The 19,674-nt window shown below is 37.0% G+C and overlaps 2 protein-coding genes across 4 annotated transcripts; both read left to right on the top strand.

The window, feature by feature from the left end:
• Nucleotides 1-662: 662 nt before the first annotated feature.
• On the top strand, nt 663-6,496 carry ORP3C (OSBP(oxysterol binding protein)-related protein 3C). 2 transcript variants are annotated; one of them, XM_089054327.1, is made up of 11 exons: nt 709-866; nt 976-1,087; nt 1,986-2,079; nt 2,511-2,627; nt 2,715-2,787; nt 2,874-2,992; nt 3,413-3,534; nt 3,980-4,156; nt 4,598-4,742; nt 5,288-5,466; nt 5,726-6,496. In XM_089054327.1, the coding sequence occupies exons 4-11, from the start codon at nt 2,532-2,534 to the stop codon at nt 5,970-5,972; spliced, it is 1,158 nt and encodes a 385-aa protein (XP_088910453.1). In that variant the 5' UTR covers nt 709-866; nt 976-1,087; nt 1,986-2,079; nt 2,511-2,531; the 3' UTR covers nt 5,973-6,496. The 2 variants fall into 2 exon arrangements, with proteins under 2 accessions (XP_008222435.2, XP_088910453.1); XM_008224213.2 differs by lacking the exon at nt 976-1,087 and having other exon boundaries at nt 663-866.
• A 7,669-nt stretch (nt 6,497-14,165) lies between these two features.
• Nucleotides 14,166-19,674, top strand: LOC103322291 (telomeric repeat binding protein 1). Of its 2 annotated transcripts, none has more exons than XM_008224205.2 (10): nt 14,166-14,482; nt 15,667-15,862; nt 15,942-16,770; nt 16,897-17,100; nt 17,207-17,269; nt 17,355-17,434; nt 17,642-17,883; nt 18,125-18,424; nt 18,605-18,668; nt 19,176-19,674. In XM_008224205.2, the coding sequence occupies exons 2-10, from the start codon at nt 15,782-15,784 to the stop codon at nt 19,341-19,343; spliced, it is 2,031 nt and encodes a 676-aa protein (XP_008222427.2). In that variant the 5' UTR covers nt 14,166-14,482; nt 15,667-15,781; the 3' UTR covers nt 19,344-19,674. The 2 variants fall into 2 exon arrangements, with proteins under 2 accessions (XP_008222427.2, XP_008222420.2); XM_008224198.2 differs by having other exon boundaries at nt 14,168-14,482; nt 15,942-16,800.

The following is a 19,674-nucleotide window of genomic DNA, read 5'->3' as shown; positions in this document are numbered from 1 at the left end:
AGACAAATTTTAGGGAGGAATTGTAAAAATGCAACTCCAACCATGCTCCCTATCCACCTCCTAAAATAGGGATTTGTCTAGGAGTTCTTAAATCTGAGGAGAGAGAAATGACTCCTAGTGGCTCCCTGTAATTTAATGATGATTTATTTAATAAGTATTTCAAACCTTTATTTAATGCTAGTATAGTTGGAGTTTAAATTTTTTAGAGAGCTCCTAAAATAGATTTATTTTATTTTTAGTTAAATTTTAGCTAAGAAATAGATAGCATCATTGTGGATGCTCTAAATCACACCATTGCAAATGAAATTTTACTATTTTAGTTCAATTTCATACAATAAAATTACATTAATCCTTACCATTGCAGATGCCCTTAGAATCAATTCGAATACTCCTCTCCATCAATAAAAAATAATTTAAAAATTTTGGTGGTAAAAAATAATTAAACTCTTCCATCTTCTTGAATTTCCTTTTTTCAATATAAAAAGAAAACGTTTCAAATAATAATGAACGCGTGCCAGGACGTCATTAAAGCAGAAGAACACACGCGCCAGCGCAAGAAACTAACCGCCAACGAATTCCACGTCATGTCCTCTTTGATATCTGAAATTACAATCCCTACCCCTCACCTAAGTATTTTCTCTTTCCTTCTGTCTTCCTAGTTTCTTCATTTCCTTCTTATTTGGTGGCAAACGCTTCTCTGTTTTTCGTAGTGTTGATCTTGCAATTATCAAACTAGGGTTTTTAGCTTTCACAGAGACTGAGAGAGAAATGGGTAGCCCAAAGAAGGAACAGAGCAACGGCTTCTTCGCAGCCATGAATTCTGGCCTCTCCGTGTTCAGCAACGCCATGCACCGATCTGTTGGCGGGTTAGCTTTTTCTCTCTTCCTCATAATTCAATCTTTCATTTCATTTCTTCTTCTCTGGAGGTTAACTCTTGGCGTCATCGAGAACCCTAATTGTGCTCTTTCTCTGTAGATGTACTACTCTTAATCACTTCTTGATTTGGCTTCCGTAATTCGCCTTGAGCTGTGACATTTTGCTCTTGCTTGTGATCGGATTCTTATCAGACTCTTTCTCCTCGAAATGTGTCTGTTTTCTTACACGTTTATGTACTGCATTGAAACGACTATGATTTGTTGGATATTTGGGTTTCCTTTGCTCAACATTGTGAGTGAATTGCTGAATTTAGAGTTCCCTATTAGGATGAGGATGCTGAATTTGGGTTTGGAAGGGTTTTAGGTTAGTTGTAAGACACAATGCGGCCTTTATATCAGTTCCTGAATTACGATGCAAGTTGGATTCTTAACTTGAGCTGGTGTTTTAATCAGCCGTTGAGGCGGATTATGTTGGTGTTTATAATTAGGACACTTACAAGTGTGTGTTTGTGTACTTATCGAAGATGAATGCGGTCCTACCGCTTTCCATTTGAATAAATCATTTAGTCATTTAAATTGAAAATTAATGTGCAGATTGTCCGGACTCAGTATTAGAGGTTCTTGCCATATGATTATCATCAATATTTTATTTTTCTATAAACATTCGAACAAAGACATGCTTATTAGCATCTAAGCAATGGTGCCTTGGATAGTAGTCCAGTAATTTGTAGGCAGGCCTATGACTTGGAATGCAATTCTTAATTTAATATGGATATTGGTGTAAACTCGCCCTTACTTTTATTTATTTTTTAAAATTGTTAAAAAAATATAAAGAATTTTTCAGACAGCCCAAATAGATTGGTTCTCTTTAGGGAGGTGATTTTCATGTCTGCTGAATCTCTAGTTGAGGCCATTAGTTTCATTTATGTATAACTTGCATGTTCACTGTTCTTGTACTCCGTATACAAGGGCACTTTTGGTGTACTTTTCTTGCACTACATTCATTTTCTTGTGTACCAGTTATTGAGAAAACTATGCCCTGGCCCTTATGATATGTTATTAAGGAGTGAGATCTGTCAGTTGAGAATCTGGCTCTCCTGTTGCTTTTAGGTTGCTTGGTTATGAAGGGGTGGAAGTCATAAATCCAGAGGGAGGCAAAGAAGATGCAGAGGAGGAAGCTCATAGAGGAAGATGGAAGCAGGAGGTGTGCTGTTTTTTTCCATTTGTACATTTGATCTTTCAAGGGATGTGCTGCTCTTAGTTATCATATGCTTGATGATAAGTTGGCTATTAGGAGTAAGAGTATTGTCTATATTTAGTGTAGTGTTTCAACTGTGTTTTTATATGAGGGATGGCTATGTGTTCAGAACGGCATGTTGTCCTTATTGTTTCTTGATTAATATATGTGTAGATGTTGTAATATGACATTTTTCATGTTTAATTCCAGCAATTAAAGTGCAGTGCTTGGAATCTAAGGTGGTCTTGCCATTGTGATAGCATCCTAACATTAACTCATAAACTGCATCCCTTAACCTTCTTATTTTCTACTTCAAATGTGAAATTTATTTGTCATTCTTAACCTGGATCGCTTATACATCCTGACATATTGAGTTCTCTGCAATTTTTATGTTTAAGGAACGAGATAGTTACTGGAGGATGATGCAGAAGTATATAGGTTCAGATGTAACATCAATGGTGACTCTTCCTGTACTTATTTTTGAGCCCATGACAATGCTGCAGAAAATGGCCGAGGTTTGTGCTACTTAATATCTGTGCGCACTGTTGTTGTGCACATTGTATATATACTTTATTATATAAATTGTGCAATGTCTGTGACAGTTAATGGAGTATTCGAACTTGTTGGATCGCGCAGACGAATGTGAGGATCCTTATTTGCGGTTGGTGTTTGCCAGTGAGTATGCCTTTCCTTTGAAGTTTTCTTGTGATGCACTGCAAGTATCATTTTTTGAATCATGTAATTCATATTAATCATTGCAGCGTCATGGGCTATATCCGTCTACTATGCCTACCAGCGAACATGGAAGCCATTCAATCCTATCCTTGGGGAAACTTATGAAATGGTTAATCACTCAGGGGTTACATTTATTGCAGAGCAGGTGAGCTTTTGAGGGCTATGACCGTCCTGAGTATGAGCTTTTGAGAGTTTTTGAGGGATTACCTGTCATGGTGTTCATTTGACACTGCTTCTGGAGACGGATGCATACTTTTTTCAACAGAAAATGCTTCTCACAATTTTGAGGTCGTTAAACCTTTTGTCCTACTTAATAAGCAAAAGTATCATCTTCTTGGATAAGCTTTATTTTGGAGCTTCTTCAAAAGCATCCTTTCTCTGAGAACTTTGCAAAAGATCTTTTAGGGGAAGCCTCTAGAAATGACTGACCCTAAAGCTATATTACATCTAGTAATATTGTAGTGTCTTTCAATTGCATCCTCATTAGGTTTTCTTTCATGTTCTTCTGTCTTCCATTTAAAATCGTAAGTAAGCTGAAATGATTCATCATATATCATTATTCCAGGTGAGTCATCATCCACCAATGAGTGCTGGGCATGCTGAAAATGAGCATTTTGCTTATGATGTGACATCAAAGCTGAAAACTAAATTTTTAGGCAACTCTGTTGATGTTTACCCTGTTGGAAGGTAATACACTGATTGCTTGTTTCTATAATCATAAATTTAGTTGTGTATGTATTTATGTTCGCCCGACGATATAAATTTATTTTGGATGCCATTAGCTTGTGTGAGTAGAAAGGTTTTTATTATTATTATTTTTTTTTAACCCCTCCAGTTTTTTTGGTTTTTAGTGGATTCTGAAGCTAATCCTTTGTGAGGGCTTGACCTGCTTTCGCTTCATTTTTATAAGAGTTGCATCTCTATATGGCTACTTTGAACTATTATGTATATTTGTTTTTTCGATTCAATTTTGTTGGTTTGTACTTTTGTTGATGTATGGGGTTAACTTTTTAAAATATTATTAATATCAAGTGCTTTTTTTATTTATCATCGTGTTTTTTCTCTTGTTCATATTTTAGATGGGGATTTTGGAAAGAACATTTATGTTTATGTACTATTGGTTTGTTCGCAGAACACGCGTTACTCTTAAAAGAGATGGTGTAGTCTTAGACTTAGTGCCACCTCCCACAAAGGTAAACAACTTAATATTCGGCCGGACGTGGGTTGATTCACCAGGGGAGATGATCATGACCAATCTGACGACTGGGGACAAAGCTGTGCTATATTTTCAGCCATGTGGCTGGTTTGGGTATCTTTTCTTCTTATTTCAATTCCATGAAACATCTACTCCCGTCTATGAATTCCTCAACTGTGAGCCTTGTTAGTTTTTACTGGTGGATTCTGTGGTATAATGAGATTAGAACTCTTTACATTTGACTGTTTGATCTCATCGGGTATATGCTAAATAGATTCCTGACCCCATATTTCTTTCTTAATATATGGCTAAAGTGTCTCTATAAATAAGAGAAGTCAAGAAGACTGCTTCATTCTAAATGGTTCACTGGATCCTGCTGTAATTGAACTATTCCAGTACTATAAACTGAGTTTTGAAAAGATTTGTTACTCTTTAATAACTTCTCTTGGTAGTTCCAGAATTAGTTTATACAACCATCATAGTAGTTATACGTGTTCTTTTATGCTACTTGCCACATCGTACTGGTGTCCAATTAAAAGCTGTATTTGGTTGCAGAGCTGGCCGCTATGAAGTGGATGGATATGTTTACAATGCTGCTGAGGAACCTCAGATATTGATGACTGGGAAATGGAATGAGTCAATGAGTTATCAACCATGTGATATGGAAGGGGAACCCCTTCCAGGAACAGAATTAAAAGAGGTTACTCATAGAATCTTTCTTGTGTAATTTTGTATGTTATTGAAATGTTGCTCTAATATTTCTAGTTGGTGCTGTGAAAAGGGTAGAATCTGTGAGCTTGACAATTATATCTTTTTTTTATACAGTCAGTCAAGTCTAATATACAATATGTGCATTTACTTTCATGGAGTTAAATCACATATATGATTTTAATTTAAGAGAATTTTTATGGGATTAGTTTTCTTTGATGAACCCATTATAGTGCGTGATTAATTAAAGACAAATAGTGTCGCAGCAGAGTGTGGTAATGGCTTGTTACCTTAACTTATTTATTCCTGCCTAGTGGAACTCTTCACTAGTATTTGTCAGGATTCAGCTGCTTTCTTTGGCACAGAAACAAAAGTTTCAAGAAGATGATGAATAGTTTATTTGCTAGTCTGTCTGTTTCTGGCACATTGTTTTAACTGGATCACACCTTGTATGACATTGATTTCCATTATATTTGCTGGGAAAAGATACTCAACAGTCTGGCTTCTTACATTTACGAAAGATAATCTGTGCTGCAGGTTTGGCATATTGCTGATGCTCCAAAAAATGACAAATTTCAGTACACATATTTTGCACATAAAATAAATAGCTTTGACACCGCTCCTAAAAGGTTGTTGGCATCAGACTCTCGTTTGCGGCCTGATAGATATGCACTTGAGAAAGGTGATCTATCCAAATCAGGTGCAGAAAAGAGCAGGTATCTGTCTCTCTCTCAAGTAATTTGTATTGTTTTCAATAGGGAACCAAATTGCTGAATTCGTTGGAAATTTCTAACAGACTTGCATCTTTTTTACATTTAAATAATTGGTTTTTTTTCTGTTACGATGTCCTTGTGATGATTTAGGTACAGATTGAGGTTTCTTATCTGTCGCAAAGGCATTAAGTTCATGCTTGCATTGAGTCTTTGCCCCCTCACAAAGATGATTGTTCCTTTAATTACCCTTTTTTTCTTTCAGATTGGAGGAGAGGCAGAGAGCCGAAAAGAGAGAACGAGAGGCCAAGCATCATCAGTTTACACCACGATGGTTTGACTTGACTGAGGAAGTTACACCTACACCTTGGGGTGACTTGGAAGTCTATCAATATAACAATAAATACAATGAACACCGAGCAGCAGTCGATAGCTCTGACTCTATTGATGAGGTTGATGTTAAACTAATTGAATTCAACCCATGGCAGTATGGTAATTTGTCTGCAGAATGAGGTATACCTACCTTTGTGTTACCTTGTTGGATTGTGCTGCTAGTTCATTGGAACTCTTAGCTTGTGGAAGCAGTTTGTTGGCTGTTGGCATGTGTACATTGTACCCCCATTCCATAATCCTATTTTGGTTTGGTTTCCTGTTTGTTACTGATATCTCCTAGTGTATGAAGGAGAGACGGAAAGAAGAAGAAGAAAGGTTATGTAAGTCTCTTTGGTTAACGCTATGATACTCGGGTGATGCCTTGCCTTGCCAGCTCCTTCGACGTGTGGTAGAAGCAGCTATGTGCATGGGGCAACATCTCTGCTCTGAATAAGACTTCCCATATGGTGTCATGCTAAACTTACTGGTTAGTGGTTTCACCCTTCTAAACATGGACATGTTTCTTCTCTCTTCATCAAGTTGATGTATAACTTCACGGGTGCCGGAGCTGGGATTTTTATATATAAAATGTCTCTTGTACAAAATATGGATTTTTAGTTTCCCATTTATATATGGTGGTTAATACATAAGCGGTTACTTTTCATCTCAGGTGCGGTACCGTATATATCATCTTGACCAGTAAATATGGTTGCATAATTTTGATAATCTTCAGCATTTTCTTCATCTTCTTGATATACATCATACCGTCCTTTTCCAACCAACTATTTAAATCCCACAAATGAAAGGAGGAACAGGATGTCTTCAATATATGGTTTGCATCACAAACCCCCTAAAGAATTCAGACAGATAATCCAAGTTACGAAAACAAAGAAAACACAAGTGCTCCATTTGTCCGCAACATAAGTCGTGACCTCTCTCTATATAACTTACCAAATCTAGGGATGACAATTTTTTCGGATCCCCGCTAGCCCCACGGGCTTCGCCTTTAGAATTTCTATGTGTTATCACACTTTACATGCATTGAATTATAAATTTTTAATCATTTTATTTAGGAAAGAAATTTAAGTAAAATAGTTACCATGGCGACGGAGATGGTTACCTGACCGAATCCATGACCTGCGTTTTTGTATTCAAAATGCCTTAAAAGCTTGTGCAAATCCAATATTGCAATGGCAGCTGCTTGGGCCCAATATCCTCCTCCACTTCAAATCAATGGCCCAGAGTTACCTGTAGTGTCACTGTCATTATGGACCCCGGGTGAAGAAAGATTCCCTAATTAACCAACTTTGACGGCTTCATGATTAACAAGCTTTTCCGCTCTTTCAATTTAAAACTTCAAATGGTATTTGTAGAAGACTGATTTCTTTCCTTTACACCGGATATACCCTACCAGATTCTTCCTGGAAAACAATTTACTTTACTTTGCTTGCTGTGCTTGTAATATATATCCAGTAGAATATCCCAACAAAACATCTTTTCAAGGTGCAGTTATAATGAGCCCACGCCTAGCTAGCTGCCTAAAATAACTTACATTTTGGGTTTTCAGGGTTTCTATTAATTTCATTATTTCCACCAAATTATAAATTCTGTGTTAACAATTTCCATTTACTATTACTGCACTCTCTCACCCATAAACATATCACAAGCATGTATTATAATTTGAGTGATTTAATATTATCAAATCAGCATATTATATGGTGTTACCGTCATATAATAATAAATTTCTCTAGAATTTCACTATTAGATTAGCATTGAAGAATAATTTTAAGCGTTCACACGCATGCCGGCAATGAAGGTAACGCTATATTTCGAAAGTAAGTTTTAAAGAAATAATTTAAGGTCACCCACCCTACTTTGGTTAAAATTCTAAAGGCAACTTGGCTCTTGTTCTACCTCCACAGCAAATGATCCTTTCCTTTAATGGGTTGGGTAGTGTATTCTGTTGAAAACCAAAGGGTAATCCGAATATGTTCTCCATTTTCATTTTGAATGTGAGTCGGTGGGAATAATTATTGGGGATTATTTTAGGAAAAAGAAAGTTTGAAACTGCCATTCTCCCTCGCTTGGATTGGATGAGTCATTGGTCAATGACTTATCATAGTCAATTATGCCATGCTTGCTTGGTAGGAATTGGTAATTAACTCCTATCTCTCTTGCCATTTTGTCCATGTTGTTGTCTTTGGCCAACTCATTTTCCTTTTTACTTCTTTTGGTTTTTTGGTCTACGCCGTCGACTGCTTAACAAGAAAACAACGGTTATAACTTATATCACATCATCATGCTAAAAATTAGTAATTTTTCTACAAAATATCAACAAATTAATGAGTTCGATTTTTATGTTATTTTGATGAGAGAACAAAATGAATCGTTGAACAGTAAAACATGCCGTGGTTGACCAACTAACTATTAATCTAGTGGTATTTTTTCTCACAATAAGTCTCGAATTTGATTTCCTTTCCACTGAAAATAAAATTAAAAAACTATCGCCTTTAAATAATGACATGATATATATCAATTTTATCAGAAGTTTATCTTGCCATAATTGTCATTCAAGTCTCACGACAACAACTTGTTGTGCTAAAAAAAAATAAAAAACCAAGATGGAAGTCAACAGTTTATAAGTAACGTGTGAACCGAACCCAATGCATTGATCTTTAAAAGTCGTTTAGTTTGTTCTTTATGATATTCTTGTGATTTACTGTTGACGAATAAGCATCTGCTGCCACATGTATATTAACACCGATATATTATTTATTTATTTTATTTATATACGTTTTAATTTCTCTACTGGCTGTTTGTTGGGTTACAAAGTCTGTGTTGAAAGGCTCCATGGAACAGAAAAGCAGCAAAGAGTTTTCTCAACTGCCACAACCACATCTCAATGAATGAGATCTGTTTGTCCCTTTTACGTCAAGAAATCTTCATGTTACGTGAACTTCAATTTAACTTCCTCCAAACTTTAGGTTTAAAAGGACAAATATAAACAAGACTTTTCTTTTTCTTTTTCTTTTTCTTTCTCTGTTTCTGTTTCTGTTTCCATAAAATATTGATGATGAGAGTTCTTGGCTGTTTTTCTTAACATTATTTACAAGAAAACAAATGTTCGTATTAGTCGCTCATGTATGTATAACTAATTAACAATCATTGATAAATATGGACACTATAATCGATTTTCACATCAACTAACATCACTTGCTACATCAGTTATCATGACAAAGTACTAAGTAATACATAATTGTAACATTTTGTAACTGTTAACGTGATCAAAAAGAGTAATGTTAGGGAGACCACATTTGTAGATCACCTTATGTACACATCTCTAATAAAACTGGAAAATATGAATCTTACCTCTATAAGAAATGTGGTTTATAAATATGATCTCTTTAGCATTTCTCGATCAGAAAATATTAACCTTCTAGCTTATGCGATGTAACCAAATACCAACAAACAAAAAAAAAAAAAAAATTACTGGCACCGTTATACTCAACCCTATAACTAAAATTTATGAAGACATTGACACACCCAAAAAAAAAAAAAAAAAGAATAAAGTCATTGGCATAAAACCGACAACCAAGTTGTGGTCCCAGTGTTGGGAGATCCAAAATCCAATCAAAATATCAGCTGGCAGCAGTTGAACAAGGCTGAGAACAATGTTGGCATTTGTTTTAAAATAAAAGGCGTACCACATTATAATTATATGCCAATGCCATACATGTATAGATGAGATTAGATTGCTATGTATGAGTTGGGTTTGGTTCTGTTCATTCTCTTGCAAGTTGTAGCTGCTGCAGACAGATAGATCTCCCGACGCTTAGTTTTCTTGAGGTTCGATGGAATCGCATACATACATTTATTTGCTGTCCACAGATTTTATCCAATAATCTACATTTTGCTGCACTTTTTCCAGCTTTCTTGGGGCTGCTTTTTTATTTTAACCCTGCCCAACTCTCTCTCTCTCTCTCTCTCTCTCTCTCTCTCTCTCATGCATGGGCCAGACAGCTTAGCTAGCTGCCAAACCCACCCATCTCACTGGTCATGTGCCTTTTACACCACCCCCCTCATGTGACTCGGACTCTCAGGGTCAGGGCAGAAAAGCTGGATTAACATGTACTTTCTTTCTTGTTCTAACAGATCTACAGGAAAAAGAAAAAGAAAAACATAAATACTTTTAATTAAAACATTAATTACGTCATTACTTAGTCGGGTAATAGGGTTTAGCGTTCGGTTTAAGTGTGTTAAAATTCAAGTCAAAATATTTTCTTTGTAATTATGAGGGGTTTATAGTTTTGTTTCAATTGATCATCAATAAATATATTACTTAGTTCATAACTTACGATTAGAAATATCACCAAACTTGGTTCATAACATATGTCAACGTTTTTTTTTTTTCTTGTTTATTTCATTTATTATTAATTGCATAAAAATTTGGTGGGATTATAAAGTAGTTGACATAACATCCAGCCAAACGTCATCATCATTCAATAAAATCAACACTAATTAAGGTGAAAAACATGCCTTGATAATCCCCCATTCAGCAGATTAGTCACACAACCAAAAATAAATAAAAAATGTTGTTACCCTAGATTATTCAATAAACATCAATTAGCATTGTTTTAAATTACGGATTAAGAATTTCAGCTGCTTAGGATTCCACATAATTCTATGTGTATCTATGAGATCAAGTATGAAATTATGTTTACTCATTTTAAATTGAGTATCCGTTTCCCTCATTTTCTTGCTATGATTGGAAATCCTGTATTTTACATATCCATGTCGTTTTGTTTATCCACTCTATCTCCATGCCACTTGAATTGGAGTTCATGACCATCAATAAATAAATAAATATATATATATATATTTTCAAATAGATAAATTTGTCTTTTGCAATTGGGACTATATCCAAACAACTACACAAGACAAAGTACAAAATTGTACACAAGGAAGGACCATATTCATTGCCGCTAGCTAGAAGGTAAAGCTTCTTGCATTGCATGACCTCTCCAGTGTTTTCTTATTTTCAACCTATTTGTTGTCCAAACTAATTGTTATGGTTGGAAGGGTTTTCGAACCCTCTTGCTCACAAACTTATCACGTTTGCTAGCTTTATCCTCAATCAACCATCATCACCCTTTTTTAAAAAAAAAAAAAAATCAAAATTAAATATACAAAAAATAAATAAATTATTGGACCATGGCCCCACCAGATTTCATTGCCATAACCCTGGGAGGATAAGGGGCAAAAGGGGACGAGGGAGGGGAAAGGTAGATTGCAGGGAAGGAGGCCGGCCGGATGAGGAAGGGTAGGGGTCGGGGGTGTTAGGGGAGGGGTGGAGGGCAACTTTTGCGAGGAAAGGATGGGAGAAACATTTGATATGTTGCATTCTAATGTCAGTTGTCTTTCTTTATCACAACAAATTGCTCCTTCCATCAACCACTTGTCACAATGTGAAAAACAAAATGACATTACTTAATTATCCACTAAGACTTTCCAAAACACTTTTAAAAGCTCACCTTTTTTATTTTTATTTTATTTTTAATGTAGTAAATTTTGGATGGATGATGTCATTTACTATGGAGACACATCGACTAATATGCCGAAATTTACCATCTACTGTTCCTATATCTATATTCTCATATAATAGATTGCATGAGACGAGACACAAAAATAAGAAAATAGTGCAACATTCGGGATATGAAATGTTTTTTTTTTTTGTGGGTAAAAAAAAAAAGGAGTTTCACTAAAACACAAAAATGGGAGCTGAAATTATAAAAAAAAAACCCAACATCCAAAACACTTTATAAACACACCCAAAACCCATCATTACACACACTCAAAACCCATTTATAAACACACCCAAAAAATATACAATTGTTGATTTTTGGTGTGTTTCTATGTTTAAATAGTGTTTAGATTTTTTATAAATATATGTCTAAGATTGGGTTTATTTATAAATTTGTAAAAAAAAAAAAAAAAAAAAGTATAGTTAACATTTTGAGAAATGAGTTTGGAGCCATTGCTTTATAAACTCTTTAAAAAGGAAGAAAAAAGCTGCAATCTTTGAAGCAACCAAACTCTCTTCACCTAGTGTGCGTAACTACCACTTTCTAAACAAAGAGCGAGGAAATAGAAGCCCCTGTTTCTCTCTTCGAGTTAGTGACAGCCACTCCCTCATCGCCACGTGTAGCGATAAGCCCCACGTTCCCTCACAAGCAAGCTAGCCTCTCTCTCCATGTTCTTCTTCCCTGCCTGGCAAACCGCTCTTCTCGCCCGACACGTGTCCACTCCACAACGACCTCTTTCTCAATCGTCAAACTTCTTCAAACTCTCCCCCCCACCCCCCAACTTTCTCACTGCTTTTATCAAAAATTGAAAACACGTGGCAGTGGGGTCCACCACCACCACTGCTTTATCCCCGAATTAAACGGCGTTTGCTATCTCGTCTCTCCACCACCACTCGCGTCCTCCCGTTATCCGTAACGGAGATTCCTCCCCGTCACATCCCACCCGCGGGCCCCACCAGGTTCGAAAATTTTAAAATTTATTTGCATATGCTCATGCTCCTTGTCGTCCTTCTCCTCTACTGATAGAGATAACAACACTCACCAAAAAGCGACCAATTGGGACCTCCCTTTTGGCCACGTCGGATTCCGATCTCCGTCCTACGTCACTCCCCCGCTTAAATCCAAAAACAAAAGCAAAACATTACATAAAATAAAAGAAAATAAATATTTATTTTTCTTCTGTTTTTATTATTATTTTATATATTTTTTAAAATAAATTTGAGCAACGCTGAAAAAGGTGCGCAACATGCTTATCGGGATAACTGCTGGGACGGATACAACAAAATGTTTTAAGGTAAACTTAACAATTGACGTACGTCTGAAATGACGAGTTTGTCCCCGTCGGAACGTTCGGATCCGTGTTAGAAAAAAGTACTATTTGTAGATCTGAGGGTGACGCTGAGGAGAGAGAAGGAAGGAAGCAAGGCATAAAATAATGGGAGGTGTCCTGGACGACTAGATCTCTACTTGTCTACGGTCTACCCCGCGTGAAACTTTTTTGAGTTTGATACGTAACTGGGTAACTGCTTAATTCTACCTTTTTTCTCCTCTTCCTTTTACAGTCAGCTACTCTTCGTAAGTACGGCCAAGAATGACTTGTGGTGGTAAATATTCGTGTTTTATTTATCTCAATTTTCACATTTAAATTGGTTATCATTTTCTTTCTTATAATTTTGGCCTAATGAAATCATGTTTTCACTTTAGCTACCATAAAAAAATAAATAATAATACTTCTTTGTTATCGTCGACTTGCTTTTAGGTTAGTGGTATTTATCTCTCACAATATTGAAAGAGTTTATAATTTTTTTTTGTTATACTGTAAAGTGGTCTAATTCTTGACGCATTTGGAGAATATCTTAGTCATTATATAGTCCACTTTGAACAAATTCACCCACAAATTGCACGTGATTTGTTTGGTACTACATTTATTAATAACCTATTTTCATAGGATTTAAAGTGAATTCATTGTGCTAAAGGATAGTTAATTCCATATCACATTTAATTAATACTGAGAAGACTTTATCAATCACGATTCATTTTATTAAAAATTCGTAATCTCAATCGATCCAGTCTACGGTTACACAAGCAATTGACAAATGGTAAAATATGTTTGATGTTGAAAAATTGAATCTCTTTTAGAAATCCTACTATCAAACAAAACATTCCTAAAGACCAACGACTCGTGCGAAGCTTGCGAAAATCCTTTCGATACTAAAGTTAGGTTTTAATTGAATGATTTCATTCATCTCCCACAATGTTCACTTAAGAAATTACACTTCTCACACAATTAATGTTAATATTCCCAAGTTGGGAAGTAGTTAACCCATTTGAAAAAAGAGAGAAGAAGAATAATGTAAATTGTTAATACCATTTGGTATCTTGTTTCTTGGTAACCAAACACCATCTGTTCAATTTTCATGTGAGATGACAAAAAATTACCCCATATATATATGGCAGCCAAATATTTTTTCCCGGACTGCCTACCAAAATTATAACCGAAAAATAAAATAAAAAACATAGACTCGTTGTCTTCGTGACCCAACGTTTTTTTCGATCAGGCGGACCACAAGCAGCCACATAATCCCGGAGCCCTCCACGTGTCACGATCACTAGGCGCTTGGAAAGTGGGTCACCCAAGCGCGAAGAACCGGTCCTTTTAGTGGTTTCCACACACCTACTATAGCCGGTAAGCCCACAGGAATTACCGATAGGTTCGGTAAGCGGAGTCAATGGTATAAGAGCCGGGGGTTTAAGCAATGGTTGGTGGTTTTCAGAGGGTTTTGGCGATCAGAGGGAGAGAGAAAGACGAGTTTTTGGTTGTTGTTTTCTGAGAGAGAAAATGGGTTTTGTTTGAAGCAAAAGAATTTTTTTAAAAATAAATTCCGGGAAAATATGGGATAGAGAGAATGGGAGAGGAAAAAGTGTGGATGTGGTGATAGAAAGATAAATTCCAGATTCTTGTTTGAATTCTCCGACAATTACCGATCTTGCATTCGCCTGAAAGTTCTCCAGAATTTGATTTCTCGGTGTAAAGCTTTGAACTTTTAGCGAAAAATCGTTGTGCAGAGGTGAGCATGTTGTGTTTTCGTGGTTTTGTTTCGTGAAAATTGCAAAAGCTTCCGTTTATGTGATGTGGGTTTTACGGTTTCGATGAGCCTTTCCTGAACAGTACGTTTGGTTGATGAGAAAGTGCGGGAAAGGGGAGAGAATTGTTCGGGTTTTTTTCACGTGTAATTCAACCCAAAAGTCTTTTATGCTCCAAATTATGGGTTTTTCCGCTCGTAAATTCTGAGCAATCAATTGGGTCTTTAAAAAAAACCTGGGTTGATTTTTTTTCAATGATTGTCATGGATGATCTGTTTTGTTTCCGAAGTTTGGGTTCAATGGATTCGATCTGGGTGTTCTGGTGGTAATTCATTATTTCCATCGTAATTTTGGTTCAAAAAATTTTAAATTCTCTCAAAACTTCGAAAAATGAAGTTTCTCTGTTTATTTTTGTCTGTTGCGGACACACAATCTGAATTATGTGTTCTGCAAGGTCGATCTTGGCTGAGGGTTTAAGACCTCTTGATTTTCAAGTTTTTTGGATAGTTCCCTGGGAATCAAATTGCCTCAGTTGGTCCCAATTTTCCTTTTTGATGGCCGGAAGTTTTATTCAGATCTATATCTTGCGTTTTTTATGTAAGGTTTTGCTGTGGTTTAAGGCCCTTTTTTATTTTTTTATATATTTTTCCCTTTTTCCCGCTTCTGTTTTACTCCGTCAAAAATGGAAAATTATGCTACTCCTGTCTGAATTTGCAGAAACTGTGTAGAAGGTCTTTCATGTTATCAAGTCTATTTTTCCGTTAGTTTTTGGTTGGGTGCGACGTGGGTTGGGTGCCTTGTTCTTTCCCGGGCTGCTATGTTAATGTCCGTGTAGTCAGATCATGTGGATCTGATGGGAGTTACTGGCATGAATTTATGACTGATATTTCATTATATGTTTTGGGAGTTTTTGTTGACCAATTGTGGTTTCTTTGAAACTAAATGCAATGGCTATTAGCTAATAATGTTTCTGTTATCTCCCTGGATTCTTTTGCTGCCTTCGTCGATAAACAATTTGGTGATTGATGGGTTTATCTTTCCTGTGCAAAGTGTGTTATGAGGAATATTTGGGAACTTGTGTTTCTCACTAAATGTTGGATGACATAGTCAATTATCTGAGATTTTTTTTTCTGTGATCCAACAATTGCTTGCGTTCATCTGTTGTCAGGAGTTCATATTCTTGGATTCTGAGAGTTGGCAGCTGGTGAAGTGTATATTTGTTGAAAGGAATTGTTCCTCGTTCTTTGTGGTTTATGTAATCATCGTGGTATGATTTTTGAGATATGGTGTTGCAGAAGAGGTTGGACTACGGATTTAATGGCTATCAGGTGCCTGCCACTCCTCGAGCTACCAGATCAGCAAGGGTATATATATCCAGCGACTCTTTGTGATTTGCATTTTATGTTTATGATCCAAATGTTTAATTTTCATAATGATTTCCAGAGGAGAGGTGCAATTAGAAAGAGAGTTGACGACAATTCAATGGGTGCCTTTGACTTGTTGGCCACCATAGCTGGCAAGTTATTGCTCGAGGGAGAGAGTTCTCCTGCTTCCAGTCATACGTCAAAAGATCAGTGTGCAGGTACGAAGGAAAATTGTCTGGATGGTGACAAACCATTGAAAGTGGAACCTTGCGATCAAGGCAGCTGTGATAGGAGAATCCCTGTATCTGATCATATCTCACAAGGTCCGAATCAAAGTTCGTGCTCCAAGGAGTCTCCTGTTCATCAGAATGAAAGTTCTGTTATGACAACTTCCAATTGCTCGGAGAGGTTTGCTTCTGATATGTTGGTGAGTGGAAAATGCAAGAATGAGACGGGAAGTTTTACTAGCAAAATAGAAGCAGGCTCTTCTGGCTGCAGGGAGGCTGGTGAATTTAAGTTAGATGGTGAAGTTAAAACATTAATAAAAGATGAGACCAATAAGAGTGCGAAGGTGCTAATTGGTACCGGGCCTGGTATGTGCGGTTTAGAGGATCCAGTGGTCTGGGAAGGGGAACCTCCTGCACTAGTTAGTTCAGATAGTAGTACCAAGGTGCCTATGTATGTAGACCATATTCCTCAGAGATCTTTCCCCACTAGCCGGGATGATGTAAAAGTAGTTAGTAGAGATGATGACGAAAACTCCTCTGGGTGTACTCACCCTGTTACCTCAATAAAGTATTCAAGGCCAGCGCCATCGCGTATTGGAGACCGACGAATAAGGAAAATATTGGCTTCGAAATATTGGAAAGTGGCTCCGAAGTTGAAGGATGATATACATTCTAATTCCTGTAAGTGGCTGCCTTGTACTAAAAGAATGTGTGAGTTTCTCGAGCTTCATGTAAAGTTTTATTAGCAATGCTGCATAATTATGGTGATCTGTTTTCTAATAGCATTTTTCTTTGTGGAATCTTCAGATAGGGATCAGAAACCAAACTACCACAATAGGAAGAATTGTTACAAACGTCAAAGATCTCAAATGAATATTCCTTTTAAGAAGAGGAAGCTTTTCGACCGTAGTGCAGTTCTGAATATTGATGAAGGTATTAGTAGAGAGGGCTTCTTTGACTCCCGTGGTAAGGGAATCACTGGAGATGCTTCATGTTCAAAGATGCAAGGAGGTCATTTTCCAAACCACATGCTATTCAATCTGAATTTGATCATCTCAAATGTTTTGAGATGTATGCACTTCAGTTTTTAACTAAGCAGTTTGAAAAAATTATGCAGCCGCTATGAAATCTTCTTCGCTAGCAGGTCAACACTCTTCATTCCAATCAAGGAGTTCTCACGGTATGAGAAACTTTGACAGAGTGATTAATGTGTACAATTTTTACTTGATTGGTGTCTAACATTCCAAGAGGTTCCTTTTACTCAGTGAAGCTCAGGATCAAGTCTTTTAGGGTGCCCGAGCTATTCATAGAGATCCCGGACACTGCAACTGTTGGTTCATTGAAGGTACTTTGGGACTTCTTTTGATTGTGCTTTTCCCTCATTTTCAGCTATGAAGTATACTGTATTGGTGTAAATGAGTATGCATATACATGAGTGTTCATATTTTGTCTTCCTCAAAGCAAGCTGTTGCAATTTACCTGAAACAGTCCGTCTTACTCACCTTTCACACGGTCTTAGTTTGGATTCTGATGATGTGTGATTGCTCTGCAGAAGACGGTTATGGACGCAGTGACAGCAGTACTTGGAGGTGGAGTATGCGTTGGTGTACTTCTTCAGGGAAAGAAAGTGAGAGACGACAATAAAACTTTACAGCAGACAGGAATTTCTCAAGATAACCAGCTAGATTCCTTGGGATTTACCTTGGAGCCTAACCCTTCCCAAACCCCTCCACCTCTATGTTCTGGGGATTCTCCCCGCATGCTTCCTTGCAATGTACTTCAGCCTCTAACAAGGTAATGCATTATGCTAGTTGATTATGTATGGTGATGCTTCTTCTTTTCCGTGCTCCTTTTTCTTTTATTTTTAAAAATTTTGTGAGTCCTAGAATGCTTTCATTGAAGATTTAATAATGTAAGAACTGGATTATGCATGTTAGTCTGATATAGTTGTGATGCCAGCTCAATCTCCTTGGTTGGCTTTCAGAGCAAGACTAGAAAGTTGATTTCCATTGAGCTCATAATGATTTTGCACCAGGTATCCGTCCGGTCCTACCAGTGAAGCCTCACCTGAGCCTCATACGGCCAGTTTAGGGAACTTCATCGAAAGTGATCATGATTCAGCACCCTCTCCAACTGATATGTCTGCTGAGAAAAGCACAACAGATTCTAAAGCCCTGGTTGCTGTGCCAGATATGAGTGTAGAGGCACTAGCTGTGGTTCCTGGGCACAGGAAATCAAAGCGGTTTGATATTGGGCAGCGCCGAATCCGTCGACCATTCTCTGTTGCTGAAGTGGAAGCACTTGTCCAAGCGGTTGAGAAACTTGGCACTGGAAGGTACTTTAATGACCCATGAGCATAACTTTAGATTTAGCATTTTCGAAAGTTTTATTTGGTCCACCATGACTTGCTCAGTTAAACCCTACTTTGATCAGGCATATCTGTCTTGCCTTGTGGGTGAGGAAACAGCCCCTTTAACTGCAATGTGGAGTTTTTAATAGTTTTTGTTATTTACAGGTGGCGTGATGTTAAGCTACGAGCTTTTGATAATGCTAAGCATCGAACATATGTGGATTTGAAGGTAAGGAGTCTATTTGGCAATGATAAATCAAGTGCAATTGGGTTTATTGTTTTATTTGTTACCTAATTGAATCCCTGTAGAACTAGTGGTGGTAAAGTTTTTCAAATTTGAATTTCACAGGATGTTTTACTTTCACTTAATTGTTTGCTTGTTTCCTCATTTGAAAGTCCTTTTTTATGGCTAAGGCCCACAAGCGTACTAGTTTTTCTGTCTGTCAAATTGGTTGCTTGTAACAGAGGCAAATGATTAGACAGTCTTTATAGCTTTGTTGGTTTGCATAACTTTATTTGTCATATACAACTGTCTCAAGGAATCTCTTATATTCTAACATTACACGCTTCTTCTAAATCTAACCCTTCAACATGTTTCACAATACCAAGTGCCCACCATTGCGTTATCTACATAAGTTTTGCTGCTATTTGTGTGTTTTCTGTTTGTGGGCTTTAAAAAGTGAGGCATGTGATGTGGGTTTGGTTGTTGATGGTGTTGTTTCATTGGGGTGTATAGGATAAGTGGAAAACACTCGTACACACGGCAAGAATATCTCCTCAACAAAGGAGGGGAGAACCTGTCCCCCAAGAGCTCTTGGACAGGGTCCTAACAGCCCATGCATACTGGTCCCAGCAGCAAGCCAAACAACAGCTCAAACAGCCCGAGACTTGCCTTCTCGTCTGAAATAGAGCTCGAAAAAGGCGGTCACATGTTGAACAAAAATAGATTTATTGGTTTTTAGAGGGGGTATGTCTAGGTGTCTGATTTTTTTTCTTCTTTTTGTATCTTTGTTAATGATGTAAAAAGTATGACAAGAAGCACAAGTTGAAGAAAGTTTATGTAATATCGGTCTGTTGCTCTCGGCCACGGTACTTTCCCTGCTAGGGGAGGCTGGCCCCTGTAAATGGTTGACTGAATAAGAAGAGAGATTGCTGACAGAATTCTTTTGAAACCCAAAGTAGTTGTTGGTGTTTCCTGATCTTTTTTTAAAAAATAAAAAATAAAAATTTCTGTA

The sequence above is a fragment of the Prunus mume genome, linkage group LG1 (assembly GCF_029339155.1).
Source record: "Prunus mume cultivar Tortuosa linkage group LG1, ASM2933915v1, whole genome shotgun sequence".
NCBI classification, from domain to species: domain Eukaryota; kingdom Viridiplantae; phylum Streptophyta; class Magnoliopsida; order Rosales; family Rosaceae; genus Prunus; species Prunus mume.
The sequence above is the reverse complement of the archived record's forward strand: the minus strand, read 5'-3'. Positions and strand labels throughout refer to the sequence as shown.